The sequence below is a fragment of the Platalea leucorodia genome (assembly GCF_965183815.1).
Source record: "Platalea leucorodia genome assembly, chromosome: Z".
In the NCBI taxonomy this organism is placed as follows: Eukaryota; Metazoa; Chordata; class Aves; order Pelecaniformes; family Threskiornithidae; genus Platalea; species Platalea leucorodia.
In genome coordinates this window covers 38,554,517-38,572,515 of record NC_138858.1, presented here as the reverse complement: position 1 = coordinate 38,572,515, position 17,999 = coordinate 38,554,517, and the positions used below count along the sequence as shown (strand labels likewise).

At 38.8% G+C, this 17,999-nt stretch overlaps 1 protein-coding gene across 5 annotated transcripts in view; it reads right to left on the bottom strand.

Annotated features, from left to right (window-relative positions):
* Window positions 1-17,999, bottom strand: part of FOCAD (focadhesin) — a 122,574-nt gene that overhangs the window by 78,604 nt on the left and 25,971 nt on the right. For all 5 annotated transcript variants that reach the window (XM_082335502.1, XM_082335503.1, XM_082335505.1 and 2 more), the window contains exons 7-12: window positions 14,113-14,214; window positions 11,966-12,170; window positions 9,517-9,723; window positions 8,979-9,066; window positions 7,473-7,675; window positions 1,958-2,215 (exon numbers count right to left, since the gene is read on the bottom strand). In XM_082335502.1, coding sequence (XP_082191628.1) covers window positions 1,958-2,215; window positions 7,473-7,675; window positions 8,979-9,066; window positions 9,517-9,723; window positions 11,966-12,170; window positions 14,113-14,214 — 1,063 coding nt within the window. The remainder of the gene's footprint in view (window positions 1-1,957; window positions 2,216-7,472; window positions 7,676-8,978; window positions 9,067-9,516; window positions 9,724-11,965; window positions 12,171-14,112; window positions 14,215-17,999) is intronic.

Genomic DNA, 17,999 nt, shown 5'->3' with positions numbered 1-17,999 from the left:
TGATTCTTACAGTTCACATAAATTAACAAATTCTGCATGTTTTTCCATGCCCACATAACACACTCAGTTCTGATCAGTAATTCTGATCAGAAACCCTACAATTTTCTCCAAACTGAAAACTGGACTTTTCAATCTGTTACTGTGTGTCTGAACAGGAGTCAGAATTACTTTTTCAACATACCATCCAAAAAACAAACCCTTATCTTTAATACTGAGGTTAACCAATTTCAAGCGTCTAAAGACAGAAAACAAAAAACGTGGTACTAGCATAATTTAAGCCTAGAAATATAAAATAACTAATCCTCACAAAACCTAATTACAATGCAAAAGTATGACTGAATAAAATGCTAGAAAGACAAGAAATAAAAGTTAAAACGAAAAAAAAAAAATCGGTCAAACTGAGAAAAAAAAAATTAAAGAAATCACGTTCCCAAATCTGTATCAATTTGAGTGCATTATGAAACACACTCATACAAGAAAACACCAAAACAAAAGACCAGCCTGAGAGAGATTTGAGAAGAGACATAAAAGGTTAACAGCAGGCAACCCGCAACAGATGAAGCTGTCACCTGGTTTAAAAACTTGTCCGGCTTAAGAAACACAGTTATCTTCAAAAGCACTATATAATGGGCCTGGTTTAGCACAGCATTTCAGTATGTGTTCAACAGCAAGAATATCCTGGACTGCTTCCCTTGATCAGAACTACAGTGCTCAGCACTGTAAGTCATCAAGCCCATGTCCCATAAACTGTATCTTTTTCCAACTCTTGTGCTGCAGAGCACGATAACTCTCTCAGACAGAAAGCAATTTAAAAAAAAATGAAGCAAATAAAGCTTGTCTTTATGGCACATCTGAAATTTGAAGCGCTGCTTCTCCCTTCCCTGCATTTTTTTATTTTACAAATAAGATATGATCGTTTCTGTGTAACACCTCCTGCATTACCTATTACTGTTTCTAGATATCCCCATTATCTAGGGTTATGTAGGCAAGTATAAGCATACTGCATAATTCTGTCTTGAATTCAGTACTGAAACAGACAAAGACTATGGACATATTTTTAAGAAGCAAGAATACAGATATCACAAGGGACTTGGCAGTCTTCCAGTAACCACAAAAGAACTCAGAGAATAATTCATGAGGTCACCAAAAGTCAGAAATGGTTTAGTAGCCGCTTTTCAACTTCCTCATGTTGTATTTTCATACTTATTACATAATATCAACAAATAAGCCAGTCTTTCTTCCTAAGCCTAAACAACTAAAAAATACTCCAAAACAGAGACATAATACATATTTTGCTGTAAGTGACACACAAAAGGTGAGCCCTGGCCAGCTTGGGGTGTATCCGTGTGCATGCATATGTGTGCGTCTAAGGGTGAGACCACAGGGGGGCTGCCTACTTGGAGGCCAGGAATGTCCTAGACAGTGTGGGGAGTGCAGGGGGTGTGTGGTCTCTCTCTCTCTCTCTCTCTCTCTCTCTCTCTGCAGGATCGGGGACAGTCTGCACCAGCAACTGTAGTGGAGCTGTGGCTTCAGGGGCTTGTATGTCCAGATACCAGCAACTGGTGAGACTGGGATCCAGGGGCCGCCTACTATGCACACTGCCTGTCTATGCTCCATTGCTGGAGGGATCCATACTGTACATATCGTACATATCCATACGTTGTACATATACTCCCACTAGTAGACCTCCATCCTGCTCAGCCAGAAAGTGGAGCAGGATGGGGCCTCTGGTGCTGTTCTGTGTTCCTGTGAGTGCTCTGCGTGTCTGCATTATATATATATATAAGTACAGGTATGTGGGTATGCATGTGCTGCATGTGCATGTACCTACTGGAAAGACAGGCACAGTCTTGCCGCTTGTTGGATCTGGGGTCACAAAGCTGTGGCAGCCCTGCCTCTCAGGCTGCAGAATCCAGCTCAATTCCTGTAACAAAATCCAGTAACAATAAGTTTTTACCTGAGAACAATCAGCCTTGGCTATTTCCGTAGTAGCCTGGAGTACATCACGAAGAGTGCCTCCATTTTCTTGGATGAGCAGATAAGCCAGCAGAAGAAAAACATGGGCAGGGACTTGAGCTGTAACAGGTAGCAGTGATTTCACTGAAGATAACCAGTTAGTAACTGCAGACTTCTCTTTCATGAGCTCTGTGATCTTCCAGGTTGTATACAATGAGCTGTAAGAGCTGGTTATAGGGAAAAGGAGTTTGCAGGACACCTGAGACCAAGTGAAACAAACAAAATTCTTAATCAACCAAAGAAGGTACCATGAAAGAACAAAAAAAAAGGCATTAAAAAAAATCCACTTCTGTCATCCAAAACAAATCTTTTTTTTAGGGTCCCAGTGCAATAAATGTAAAGAATAAACTGCAATACATTTCTTTACAATCCTTTATATGAATTCTTGCACTAAAGATGTTTGAATGGGTTGCTAATTTCCTATTCAGGAGTTCCCCCTTTATTTGGCACCCATCATTCCTGTTCCTGCTGGTAACTGCAGTGCTACTTCCTCACCAAAATGCACACAATCAAACTAGAGTACATTAAAAGCTTCCGCTCCTGACAAAGGCAGGTGCATCACAAAAGTGTAAGTATCATCTACATTATTTCAAGGAAATTCTCTTAACTTTTGATAGTACTTAAGAAAACACCACAGTTTCAAGTTAATCCGATTTTACATTTTTTGTTTAACTGTTTCACTTCTCAGAACAAAATGTTCTATAGACGCAGTCATGGAAGATAACATTTAGAAGCAGGAAAGTAGTAAAGTACAAGTGAGGAATCCTTCTAACTCAGGTTTTTATATATGTAAAAGTATATATATTTTAAAGCTCCTGCAAATTAATGCAGAAGTTCAAAGTTTTTCATTAAAACAAAAAAGCTTAATTCAAGACAAACCATCTCTTTCTTATAGTTCTTTGTTTCCTTAGAAAACGCTATGCTTTCAGAAATCTCTTTCCATTTTCAAGACAGTAGTTGGCAGACAGTAATTAGATGAAGAACATTTATATGAAAATCAGGTCAAGAAAGTATTTGAAAAGAAGTCTCCAAATGAACATTAAAAATGGAATTCAGATTCCAACAGGGCAGGGCTAACTCACCTTTAAATTACCAAGGAAAAAGAGATTTTGAGTGGCAAAAGCTGTTCTCCGTAAAACTGCAGAATTTCATTTTAATCACACTGATCAATGCAATGTAAATTTATTTTGGCTAATGGAAGGTTGAATGCCCCTGTACTTTAGATGACCTTTTAAAAATAACATTAAAATTAGCTTATCCATTACTTATGCATTGCAATTACTGTATGTGAAAAATTTATCAATCTCTAATGCCATCTCTCTGGCTGGCAATACCACTTGGAGCCAAAATTATCTTCTGGATACAGCTGTGAAACTGCCATTTATTGATAAATGTATTTAAACTTTATCCAAGGACATCCAGTGGGCTAAGAAGAGCTTCAGCATCTGTAAGTTGTATGGTTTAGTTGCCTGCCCCTACAAGATTGTAGGACTTAAAATCAAGATCAGACTATTACAGGTGTTTTGTTTTTTTAATGCCTGGAGAAAACTGCTAAAATTGGTAGAGTCCCAAATATTATATTGATATTTCCCATTCCACATTACTTCCCCAAAGGTTTTGCTACACAATTGTACTCACTCCCTTCACCCTTTATTCCAGCTGCATGAAAACAAGCTATCACCATATTTTTACTTTAACACTGCACCCCATTCAAGCAGGTTAGGTAGAAAATTTCAATCTGCCAACACTGAAAGATATATATAAAATCCGTCAATGGCAAAGTTAGCCACATTCTAACATTTTTCAAAATCTTGGGACTCCAAGTAGAATAATTCTCCATTACCATCACTGCCAAGAAAATATAGCTTTTGGGTGTGGTTAAAAGCAAAAAAGCAGCGTACGAGCTATGGACAGGCAGCCACATACCCTATGAGGACCACAAGAACCTTGCTAGGGCATGCAGAGATGCAGACAGGAAGGTTAAGGCTCTGCTAGAACTGAAACTGGCCGGAGACATCAAGAAGAAGAAAGGGTTCTTCAGATATGTGAGCACTAAGCAGGAGCACAGGGAAGACACAGCCCCATTACTAAACAGGGCAGGCAAACAAGTTACTAATAATGCTGACAAGGCAGAGGTTCTCACTACCTCCTTTCCTCCGTCTTTACCAGCGTAGCTGGACCCCAGCTCACAGGATCAAGCAGCTACAACAACGCACGTGTCGACCCACCGGTAGTGGCCCTCTGCAAGGGCTCAACCCACATAAATCCATGGGCCCAGAGAGAATCCATCCCAGGGTGTTAACAGAAGTGGCTGACATTGTTGCAAGGCCACTGTTTATTATCTTTGAAAAGTCACGGAGATCGGGGGCATCCTGATGACTGGAAGTGAGTAAACGTCACACCCATCTACAAGCATGGCCCAAAAGAGGACCCAAGAAACTACAGGCCCATTAGCTTTACTTCAGTCCCTGGGAAAGTGGTGGAACAAGTCCTACTAGAAACGATTACAAACCAAATGAAGCAGGTGATTGGGAAAATCCAGCACAGATTTACCAAAGGCAAATCATGCCAGGCTAACCTGATCATCTTCTACAACAAAGTAGCACCTTCTGTTGACATGGAGAGAGCAGTGGATGTTGCTTACCTGGACTTCAGCAAAGCATTTGACACTGTTTCCCACAGCCTTCTCCTGGACAAACTGTCAAGATACAGACTGGATGGGTGGTCTGTGAGGTGGGTAGGAAATTGTCTCACAGGCCACACACAGAGGGTGGTGATCAATGGTTTCTCCTCAGGCTGGCAGCCTGCCACAAGCAGGGTCCCCCACAGATCAATACTGGGACCCTCGCTGTTCAGCATCTTCATAAGTGATCTGGATGATAGGACTGAAAGCACCCTCACCAAGTTTGCTGATGACATGAAATTGGGTGGTGAGGTGGATGCGTCAGAAGGGAGAGTCATCTTTCAGAGAGACCTGGACAAGCTGGGAGAGTGGGCTAGCAAGAACTGCATGAAGGTCAACAAAGACAAGTGCAAAGTCCTGCATCTGGGAGGCATAACCAAAGAGCCCAGCACAGGCTCAGATCAGTGTGGCTGGGGAGCAGCCTTGCTGAGAAGGACCTGGGGATCCCGGTGGACACCAAGCTGAACACAGTCAGTGGTGTGCCGCTGCAGCAGCCAAGGCAAATTGGGTCCTGAGCTGCATCGTCAGGGACATTACTAGCAGAGACAGACATGTGAATATCCCACTTTACTCAGTGCTTGTCAGGCTGCACCTGGAGTACTGGGTCCAGTTCTGGTCCACACAATTCAAAAAAGAGACATGGACAGACTGCATAGGGTCCAAAGGAGGGCCAAGAAGATAATCAAAGGGCTGGACAACCTGTCTATAAGTTAGGTCTTTTAACCCTGACGAAAAGAAGGCTCAAGGGGGATGTCCCAACAGTTTTCCAGTACTTGAAGGACAGCTACTAAGAGGACAGAAGCTCTCTCTTCACAAGGAACCACATGGAGAGGACAAGGGGCAACAGGTACAAGTTGCACTAGGAGAGATTTCATCTTGATATAAGAAAGAAATTTTTAACAGTGAAAACAATCATTCACTGGAACAACCTCTCCACGGACATGGTGGAGTCCCCATCACTGGAGATTTTCAAGATATAATAGGACAGGCTGCTAGATAATCTCATCTAGGCTCCCTTTCCCAAGAAAGGCTCGACCAGATGATCTTTCGAGGTCCCTTCCAACCTGGGCTGTTCTGTGATTCTATGAAAATATACCATAACTAAATTATGTTTGCTCTTAAATACTCTTATTCAAAGCTTGGTCACTGTGGACATAGCGCTTTCTTTTTCCTACCCCTTTTCTTGCCCACTCCCCATGTTAGGAAAGTCTAAGTAAGAAGAATTCATTAAAGATTGTATTCTCTTAGCACTGATCTGATCCTACAACACAAATGGACTGAACCCATGGGAACATTAAATAGAAACTTTAAATTTTTTAACCTTTCAGTTGAGAACCAAAGGTTATTGGCATACTTTTTACAAACAATAATAAGGCAAAATGAGTGTCCGTCTCCCCGTTCTCATTGCTAAACATGTATTACCAAAGCTCTGCCATGCTACTTGCTATGAACTCCACAAGGATGTGTACCAGTGAGACAGAAGTGAAGAGACGGTTAGAGAATTCCCACCAAAAAGAAGTGTCTTTTCAGTTTAACATGGCTAACAGAAAAAGTTAAAGTCATCACAAATTATTTAAGCCCTTAAGAGAAAAGCTTTCACATGCTTTTTGAAGCAATTAGTAAAACAAATTCTGTTACGGGAAGCCAGTGTTATACAATGTACTGTAATCTCTGTCCTACAGTAACCCAGTAGTCTTGTAAGACATTAAACTAGCTTCTCAAACACCACAGAAAACAAAACAGATGGGCCAGTGACACAGAGTATAGAGGACTGAAGTACTTGGAACACCTCTCACTGAAACAAACCTCCAGTGACATCTGTACAGGCTGCCACCTAGAAAGTCCCATTAAAAGGAAGTGAGCAGCCTTCTGTACTTAAAGCCATCCCACAGACTATTCTTTCAGAGCAGAATAAGGAGTGTAGGTTTTAGTGAACTTTAAAACATTTATCTTTCATTAGGAGTACAAATGGCCTTGTCTTTTCAGATTTGTGGAAATGGAAGATGAAGTTGCAGAGGGATTCCAGGACAAGGAGACATGGCAGAACTCAGAAATGGCATCTGTCTCCAACTCGTCACATCACCACCCTCCCTACATCACGTAACGGGTGTAAAGCAGAAAGGGAGCTTAGCTTCCACAGTGCTAAGCACATCTTGATCAAAGAGACTTGCTGTCACCATCAAAGAGACTTGCTGTCTGAGAACTTGCTGTTCTCAGAACAGATGGGACAAATGGGTGGAGGGCAGCTAAGTGGGACGTAAGTAAATAAATACAAACAAAAAAACAGCACAGATAAAAAGATCCAGGATAATGAGCTGAAATTTGGTAAGTGACACATGTGCTCCGTAACATTCTTCAGCCAAAGGAGAAAAAACGGTAGCTAACAGTCACATATGATGGTAAGGAAAAGGATATAGATGAGTAGAATAAGCAAGTCTTAAAGAGACAAAGTAAGTATACATAACCTTGTTTACTACTAAATCCTGTTACTTGATTAACAATGCAGGTGAATTCTTTTATCTATACGGTCTCTAAAAACAAAAAAAAAATTCTCCTAACTAAACTAATATCGAGCATACAAACACACTTCCACTTTACCAGTAGTCTAGTTTTATGGACTATACATATTTTTGAGTGGTTCGATACAACATATTACAGAAAGAAGCTCACACATGTACAGTCTTTCCCAAGCAGCTAGGCATAATACAGCAAAATTCTTAAATGCATTCCCTACCTGCCCCAGAAGAAAGAAAAAAAAAACAAAAAACTTTACCAATTCCTTTTTATCCTTCACACCTTCCTCCTGCAATATTCCCAAAAGATTTAGAGCCAGCTGCTGCCTGGTAGTTCCAGATTCATCCTCTGATAGGCAGTCCCCAACCGTTGTAGAAGATAAGATCTGTAGCACAGGCATCACCAAAGTAAGGGCTGTGGTTGAGATGTTCTGGGTTTCTGAAGAGGAAAGGATCTTGTAGGCTATTTAAGATAAGGTGGAGGAAAACAAAGATCACATAGCGAAAAAAGAACTAACATAATTTGTACTTCTAGGCATGACACAAATTTTCTAGGAAACACTCTGGTCAAGCAAAGTCAACAGTCCCCAGAATTATAGTATGTGCATACTAGAGTTGAAGTGCGAAAGATTTTTTGGTAAAACTCCAATTCTATTTAGAGACCCATACATTTCTGTTGTTTATAGCAAAGTACCAGATGGCAGCAAGAAATACAATAATGGAATGTAGCACAGTCCTTCGCTTTTACTGGAATAACTCCACTAATCAAAACTGCTAAGTCGAAAGCTCAGCCAAACATTGCCATGACTGACAGGCCTGCTCACTTAGGATCTGTCAAAAGAAACCATTCAGGATGAATGAATCTCAGCTGAGAATATCCTGTTGTTCACTCAAAAATGAAACAGATAAGCTCCAAGATAGCAGGGAGCTTAGAATACAGTAAGATCCACGGGAAAAGTCAGTGTAGCAGGAAAATGTATCTTTACTGCCATTAGATCAAATATTACCTTTTAAATTCAGGAAAAATGCTGCTTATAAAAAAAAAAAAATCACCACTGTCCTGGTTTTGGCTGGGATAGAGTTAATTTTCTTCCCAGTAGCTGGTACAGTGCTGTGTTTTGGATTTAGCGTGAGAATAATGTTGATAACACACTGATGTTTTAGTTGTTGCTGAGTAGTGCTTACACCAGTCAAGGACTTTTCAGCTTCCCATGCTCTGCCCAGTGCACAAGAAGCTGGGAGAGGGCACGGCCAGGACAGCTGACCCAGACTGGCCAAAGCGCTATTCCATACCGTAGGACATCATGCCCAGTATATAAAATGGGGGAGTTGGCCAGGGGGGCAGCGATCGCTGCTCATGGACAGGCTTGACATCAGTCAGTGGATGGTAAGAAATTGCATTGGGCATCCCTTGTTTTGCATATTCTTTTATCATTATTATTATTTTCTCTTCCTCTGCTGTCCTATTAAACTGTCTTTATCTCAACCCATGGGTTTTACTTTTTTTCCCCAGTTCTCTCCCCCATCCCACTGAGGGGGGCTGGTGAGTGAGCGGCTGTGCGGTGCTTAGTTGCCAACTGGGGTTAAACCACAACAGTCCTTTTTTGGCACCCAACGTGGGGCCATGGGGTTTGAGATAACAACAGGTCTGACCAGAGCATGTTAAATCCAACTTCACAGGAATGCAGTGCTTATTTTCATAAACATGAAGAAACAAAGACACAGTCTTAAGAGTGTGGATTCCTCTTTCACAAGAAAAGCTTTACCTAGACTCAAAACAGACTTTTGCTGACTTTCTGGTGTTTGCAGCAGTAGAAGTGCTAGCCCAATTATACACTGTTCCACTGGAAATACCTACGAGGTAAAAAGAAAGAGGTTCAAGTCATCTTTGTTTCTCAGTGGCATTAAACAGTACAAATGGGCAACAACCAAAACTCTGAGTTTCTTCATGGATCACAGTGAGTGCACGCACAGCGACACTGCACATGCAAGAACATGAATAGTGCAAAAATAGTATTTTAACTGAATAACTGCAATATTGTAATTTGTTACTTTGTTCAAATCATTTTAGCTCAGTTTAAACCAACTCCCATACTAAAATGTTAACTGACATATACAGAACCAGTTAAGCTTTTGCCTTCTGAAGGTCTTCAATCAAGAAAAAAAAAAAAACATACAAGCTTTTGAAACAACATTGGTCACTTGCAGATGAATGCCATGTATTAATGTCTCTAAATACTGCCTTAAACATGACATTCTTGAAATTTAATACAACTATTTTATTTTTTCCCCATGAACTCTTACCTTTTTTAAGAGCTCAAAGTTGTTCTCCATTAAGGACATCAAAGATGAGCATTCTCCCGTTACATTTAAACACACTTCAGAGAAGCATAACAGTTGCAGACATAACTGGGATAACTGAACTTTCCAAAACACAGGATAGCGCAGTAGGCTGAGGAATAGCTCTTGCAGAAAAAACATGCCTTCTGTAACTTGCAGTAAGTCTTTAAGCTGTAGAGAGGCAGTTAAAAAATAAAACAAAAACCAAAACGCATTCTGGTTTAGTTCCCCTTCCCTATCTATGCAGAATTCCCCAAGTTTAGAATTAGTTCTATATAGCTCTGCAATATTTCCATTGCAAATATTACTAAGACATTGAAGAAACTAATTTATAAACTAAACCCAGGAATCTCTTATCCAACTTCCCTGAAAAAAAACAATAGATGTTCTGCTATTTAATGTTTTGAAGTAAAATTAGAAACGTGTGAAAGAATAAAAAGATTTCTTGGTAGCTGATAAGAAAAATCCCTTTTTCCTCAAAAGCGATAGCAAATCAATTCAGTTCTCGGGGTTCTCTCAGCAACCTAAAACAAATTGTGTCAAGATTTCATACAGCAGGTAAATATTCTTGTAACGGCAACATCCTGCTCTAGGACATTTCCTCTGTAATGTAACCAAGATCTTAACATACGTCTCAAAAGAGAAAGGGAGTGGCGTTATCTGCTTCTAGACCGCCATGTAATCTACTTACTACAAAAATGAAAAACTGAAGTGCGATATCCAAGTATCTCCATACTTGGAAGCCAAGTAAAGAGGTTTCAAGAAGCAGGTTACCTCAAAATCCTAATGTATTACATGAGAGCATTTCTGCTCTTGAAAATTCTAGTTCCAGATAAACCCAGTTGTTCTGATCTAAACTCTGGAGCGAGCATTAAGGATAACATCCTTATTTTTAGTCCCTGGAATAAATTCTATGAATAATCTGCTCTAATCAGAAGCCTCATGTCCACTGATTTTTTTTCAGCAAAAAAGTCTGTGGGTGACCAGCTGTACTTTTGACAGCTTTGTTGATACTGTCAGACAAAATGACTAGGAAGCATTTCAGCATTTATACAATACAGAGGATTAAATAAGACTAAGCTTAAAGGAAGGATAAGAAGAACATGAAGTTCAGAGAAAGAAGGAGAAGGAATGACAGGTTATAAAACAGTCCATCAAACAGGCTTCTTGAAGGAAGTATTTCCCTTTCCATTGTGAAAGCTGTATCTCAGGCAAGACAGAAACATTCAAGTGTTAATACGAGTTTTAAAAAAATGCAACAGATTTCTAGTAAAAAAAAAGTGCCAACAAGCATGGAGGAAAGAAAGGTTCATAACTAATTTTATAAGTCTCCTTCAGTGCCATTTTTATGGCTAAATGTTACCAAGTTAGAAGCTTGGTCATACATTCAAGACACAATGTTATACTGAAGTTCCAGTAGAATCAAGACAAAGTAAGAAACATCCTCTCAACTAGAAAAAGTCAGCATCTACCTGTAATCACAAAGAGTAGACCGGAACCAAGGTAAATGCGTATAACACAAATTATTTGTCCAAAAGATTGTGAAAAGTAGCTACCAGTAGAAAGTAGACTTTACTAGTAAAATTCCTCAGGAGGAAGATGCTACCAAATATCCTTATATCAAGCCTACTTAGCTTTACATTGTCAATGTTATCAAACCTTCTCTCTATAGCAATAATACCATAGGACCTCATGTTTGACTGAATATATTTGAAACTGAAGATGCTGCTCTAATATTAAAGAGGAAGCAAAAGGTACCGAGGTACAAAAAGCTTAACCAATGTCACAGTAAAGCGTGACACACAGCAGACCTATTAACCTTAACCAACACCCAAGACCCCTAACAAAAGGGGACAGAAAGATTAAATCCCTAGCTCCTAGCAAGTATCATTGTGCAACTTAAAGATACATTCAAAAACTTCAGCATATTCCAGAGGGATTAAGTTTTGTCTTCAGATCCACTAACCCCTCTATTACAAACAGTGAGAAAGGAATATCTAGGTGTACGTAAATCATGCTTCTCATATAGTTTGTTTCATTTTAATATTATCCATGTTAAGTTAAAAACTGTATGTTTTTGACAAATATCTTACCATTTAACAACATTCTCTCTCTCATAGGTATCTCTACAAGTTTACTGTATGTTTACTGAGGCAACTAGTGGCAAATAATTATGGTAAACATGTGCTTCAGTTTACACCTTATCAGGTGTACCAGATCTGAACAATTAAAAAGTTTTACCTTCTACCAGAAAGAGAAAGTTTGTTAGATTTCTGTACTACCAACAAATCAGGTCTATAGGAAATGGAAGAGAATGCTATATTTGCACACGTGAAAGGCAATAATAATAATAATACTATCACTGCTTTGATAGCACTTATTTGTAAAAGGTGGGGTCAGGCAACAATTGTACCTGAAGGTGTGGAATCAAATCATACAGAAGTTGAAGAATCTGGCATTCCAGCACGGAGGGTGCTTCTTTGTGCTTTGGACCATGAGGCTGAAGTAAGATCTTAAGTAAACCCATTCGCAGTTCAGCATATTCCCGTAACTGAGATGGTTCGCAATACAGATATCTTAGAAATGGAGCCATTATGCCAACACATGAACTCTGTGCCCTGCAGTTCAAGAAATAAGTTTGTCAAGACTGCTTTCTGATGAAAACTTAATGACAAGGAAAACCCAAGCAATGTGACACTCCCTGCAATAACTTACAGGATGCAATTAACAGAAAGGTGTTATGAAAGGCATTACTAAATCTCACAAAAACCCTTTGACTTACTAGCACAGAGTACTGTCATGAGAACTTATAGAGCAACCATACAATGAAGTGCAATACGTACTCGCAGATTATGACACTCTTAATTTTATTCTTTTTTTTTTTTTCCTCATCAATTCAAGAAAGTGACTTTCTTTGCTGAATGTCATGAGAGCCTAGTGTGCCATTCTGAAGTAGCATTTGGACAAGACTATTCAGAAATATCTTTTTAAAACACATAAAACCTAATTTCAATTAAAAAGAGCCATCCATTCCTTGCCAGTTTTTGCCCAATGGTCTTAAATAATTACATGAAACAGGAACTGCTTTAACCAAGATGGTTTCCCAGTAAAAAATTTATCACAGAACAATTCTTTTGGCTTGACCATGTTAGGAGTACCAGCTGTTCTTAACTTTATTAAAATAATGAAATAAAGCTAATGATCAATACATAAACAAATAAACAGGGAATCAAAATCAAAAGTCAGTTTTAAAAAAAGACTCAGCCCTGATGCAGAGCTTTACAAAGAACTCAGTAATAGATCTACATCAACATATGTTGTGCTTGTTGATGTCATGCTTAGGGACATGGTTTAGTGGTGGACTTGGCAGCGTTAGGTTAATGGTTGAACTCGATGTTTTTAAGGGTTTTTTCCAACCTAAATGATTCTATGATTCCTATTCTCAGTCTAGAACTTTATTCCACAGAAACCTTTGCACAAAAAGTGGCAAAGGAAGTTTGATACTATCCTTTTCAGCAAGAACAACTCTTGTTTTTATTTAAAACAAGCCACCACCAAAAAAATGCACAGTTCATTCCATCATTCAGACATCTGACAGGACTCTTCACAAGTCCCAGATTCAGCAGCTGAGTAGGAGAACAAGTCTACAAGCAGTATTTTAAAAATACTCCCATCAATTAAATTGAACAAAACACACTTTTGCTTGAAAGTCTCACTGTTGATCAGGTAGTCTAGGCCCACTAGAAATTTAAGAGATTAATAAACTTATTTGTTTACTCAGAGCAACAGAATACAGAAGACAATTTCACTGTACTGTTACTCTGTTGGATTTGTATGAGTCTTCCAGAAAACAGGAGAAAAGAGACAGTTTTTATCTGAAAAGCACACATATAGGTGTAAAATCACTGAAAACATTTGGCTTTAAGGCTGCTATAGCATTTGATATCTTACACTGAAGCTTTATTGGACAAGTTCCTTGGAGGTAAGCGTGAAGAAATGTTGAAATTGTTGGTAGCTTGGATATTTGTTCATTGTTAAAGATATTCTGTAAGGCTGTGCCACTGATTTTTTCTATTTTTTTTTTTTTAAATCAAGAAGCATACATCATTTTTAAAGACCTCATCCTTTATTGTGACATATAATCATCCGTGCTTTCCCATTATCATCCCACCATTTTGTATAGATGAGTTATACCTGCATATGAGTCATTTTTTTTGATTAAGCAGTCAAAACCTTGACAAAGCAAACAATCAAAATTGCTTCTTTTTAAAAAAAAAAATTCCAAAGATGCTATCAATTTTGCACTAATTTTTCCACATCCATAAAAATCATATCAACATAAAAGAGTTAAGAAGAAACTATGAAAATCAATTTTTGATGGATTATTCTAGTATTTTATTAATATTCTATTTTTAACCTTTAAATGGTGTCATTAAATTTTATAATCTTTCTTAAAAGACGGAATTCTTACTGCTCATTGCAGCTGCCTTCAAGAAAAAAGTTACAGTGATATGATAAAGTTATCTACATTTGCTATTTTTTAATTATTCATTCACTTACCTCTCTGGACACTGATGGAAAAATACTGTTATCTGCTGCAGTAGAACCGGCCAGCAATCAGGCCTGTTTTCAAGGACACTGATTAATGGATGAGGAGTGTTCCTGAAACACAAAGAAATCACATTTGGATCTATAACGCAGAAAGCGAGTGTGCCAGACTGTCTTCAAAATAAAAGCAGCTGTAGAAAGATGGAATTTACCCCCCTGGTATTACGAACTCCCTTTACCAGCTCTGCCAAGACTGCTACACCGTCAAAAGAGCACATTTTATAGGAACTTTGGGAAACAAGATTAAAACAAAATCACTATTCAAAAAGTCTTGGTCTGATTTTTCTTTTTTTTTTTTTTAAATAAATGTCTAAGGATCACTGTTCAAACATGTGGCCTGATTTGAGTCACTGGTAGCAGCGCAAGGCTCTAGCAGTGGGCTCCAAGTAATATCACAGAAAAATTTGAACCACATCACACATCAGTCCAGTCTTTCAAGCATAGGTACAAACCTTCAGCACCTGAGACCAATCAAGGTGACCGTCATCCCATGTACTACTTGAAATCTGCTCCCAACATTTATTTCTTTCTCCCCTTTTTTTTTCAGGTAGTGAAAGAAGCAGGAAAGGAGAAAGGCTGCCCACACCACCAGCCTAGAGAACTCCACTTTACTGCCAGCCCTCTGACAATGGTTGCATTTGAAAAGGTCACTGAGGCCTAGTAGTCACCTGTTCTTCTCAGATTAATCTATCACCAACACCTTCCCCACCTCCAAAGTCAATGACTGAAGGCCATCTGTACCACCAAGAAGTGTGACGCTCGCATCAAAGTGACTACCCTGGTACAGTAGCAGGTGGAGGAAAAGCTGGGCAGGAGAGGAACCTGAAGCATATAATTTGTTCTGTCAGAAGCAAAATCAAAGTCATTTGACTAGAGCAAGTTAGCGTAAGAAAGGAAAACACAATATGAGAGTGTGAACATTAAATTTCCTGGAGAGGTGGGAAGTTGGAAAGAACCAGTGCTGTGAAGGCAGGTTCATCACCACCTCCATCAACTCCTTCTGGAGGTTACCCACTGTCCTTGCTGTGACTGGCCCCCTTATTCCCACCTGCCTGCTAAGTGTCCTTATTTCCCCCAGTTTCCTTTCCTGCTTCAGCCAACTACAAGCAGAGTAGTGTAGATTCTTCTCTGGGATACCAATAGCTTCACAGCAGACAACCAGATACTTCCCTGCTCTCAGAGCAGAAAAAACTTGCCTAATAGCAACAGAGAAAAGTCAGAAGAGAAGAGTCTTGCTGATTCCCACAGATCTGCTAGACACATGTGAAAGAGCAGGGCTATATGAATAAATGGAAAGACAACAAATGCACGCACACCACACAAGGGTGGCAGCCACAGAGAGAGGCAGCATAAATCTAGGAACTGCAGATGATGCAGACCACCACCTTCAGTTTGGTCAACCATCCTTCCTGTTCACATGTCCAACAAATCTGTGCTACACACCAGAGAGATTTTCAGTCAGTTTTACCTGTATAGCACTAGATGACCTGAGATCCACCAACTGAAGTAGTACATCTCAAGAGAGACTGCCTCAGACACTTACCATGCCTTTTAAATAAAAGTGAGAAAGAATTTGGAAAAAAAAAAAAAAAAAGAGAGAGAGAGAGAGAAGGACAGCACAAACACCCGCACACCTCTAACATAACATTAAAGCTCCCTACATGTGTTTACAGGCCAATGTGACTTTCATGCATGTGAACTGTCTCACTTAAAGCAGACCACATATGGAACACTGCAGTGAAAAAACTGTTAGTTTTCTTGATATACTGTTAATTTTACTACAGTGAATGATATAGCCAAATAAGCCTTTTAGAAAGGATTTATAATGATATTTGGTTTGTTTGTTACAGTTGTTTTAAAAACCTGTGAAAAGCAGAAAGCCCAAGATCTGAAGCAGTCTTTTTATTACAGAAGACAACATTCGTCAAGACACACTTGTATTCAATAGCATTGTGCTACAACACAGGCTTCATCTTGAGCAGCACCAAACAAACCCAGCTCCAGGTGATGTGAATGAGATCTGCAAGAATCCCATAAAAGAATTAAAAATATGTATCTAGTTTTTTTCTATTACATAGGAAATTTGAATTACATAATGTGATGGTGTATTAAGGCTTCCTTTAAGCGAGCTAAAGGTAATACTTACCTGCTATAAACAGGAATGTTCAGTTATGCTATGCCTAGTAAGATACTGTTTCTGAAAAAACATAATTTAGCAGACATATCCTTAAACTAAAAGAAGTGCTCCTTACTATGTTATTTTACAGTCTCAGTGTTAACATTGTTTGAATTCTGGGCTACTGACTAGTTTTGAGGATAATCAGAGAGTAATAAACATCGCCATTAGCCAAATGAAAGGCCCACCAAATTATGAAAGCTGGTTATAGAATATTTTACATACTTAATGCCTCTTGTTTTCTTTGCAATGTGGTCAGAATAGAGCTAACAACCAAGGAGACTGCAAATATCTACTTCAATAGCTCAGGAAACAGCACATAACTGCAGTGTCCTTACATGCTACCAAAAAATCTTAATAAGAATTCTGAGCTACCTGAAGAGAAAATAAGTTTTGATCAACCGCTTCTCTTCAAAAGCTTCAAACTACGTTGGATCTTAAGGTGGGAGTATGTACAAAATTTGCTCTGACTGACAAAGCACTTCTTGCCATGGAAGGATATTCACAAAGCAAAAAGTGTTGTTAATATGCTGTTAGGCATCAAGAAAAAACTTTCATTTATTGAGAGAGACTTAATTGTAGCACTCAGAACATCAGCCTAGAGGTCTAAACGATAAGAATATTTAGAATATAACTTGTCAGCAAGAAGGTTAAACCAAAGTCAGATGATTTCTATGTAGACATGAAGACAACTGCCTTTAAGAAAACAGCAGAAATCCACAGGAATGCAATAAAGTCAGATAAATAAAACTGCTGCTAAGTCATCTCCATATACAGACACACTAGAGCTGTACACTACCAAGACTCGGAATTATGACCACAAACCTATCTTCAAAATCTATTTGCTATGAACATGGCAAATAACGCTAATTTATTATCATAATACATGAGGAAGTAAACATTCTTAGTAAGGTGACTTAAATAGTGGAAATAATTACAAAACCAACAACAGAGCTGAAAAACCATAAATAGTGTCTGAGCAATAAAATCAAGGAAAATAACCACCCATATGGGCTAACGGAACTGAGAGCAATTAAAAAGCTATTGTACCTACAGACAGAAGGAAATTTAGCAATGGAACCTGATATCTTACGTCTGGCACTTCTTTAATGAAGCTTAAAAGATAGGAAATTTAACATATCGTATTTAAATCTTTATAAAAGAATAATTAGTAGCTTTCAGCTTACTCTACTGAAAAAAGTCAGTTAAATTTGGAAGTGATCTCGTGCTAAGGTAATGAGACCATATACACACCCAAGAAGAAGAATTAAAAATAAAGTAGCTGGACAGGATCTTCAGGAGCAGGTATTTAGCTTTTTGTCTGGATTAACTAACAGCTTTTAAGCTAGTACTGTCCTAGCATTTAGAAAAATCACATGAACAAAAAGGGAAGCAAAAATATAACAAAACTCCGCTTCCAAACCACTCAGCAGCATGAAAGCATATAGTTTTGCACACTTACTGATCCATGTTCTAGCAAATAGAACATTAGATGAGATTCTATTTGGAATTGTCAAAAATCACTGTGGAAAGCAGGGTACCCCTGCCTAATGGGTATTGGGGCAGGAGGGGTAGCACATCGCAGTAGATTTCAGTCTCAGCACTAAAGTCTTTTGCAGCCTATGACTGGGATAATTCCAAAAGTTGCAGATGCCATCTTATT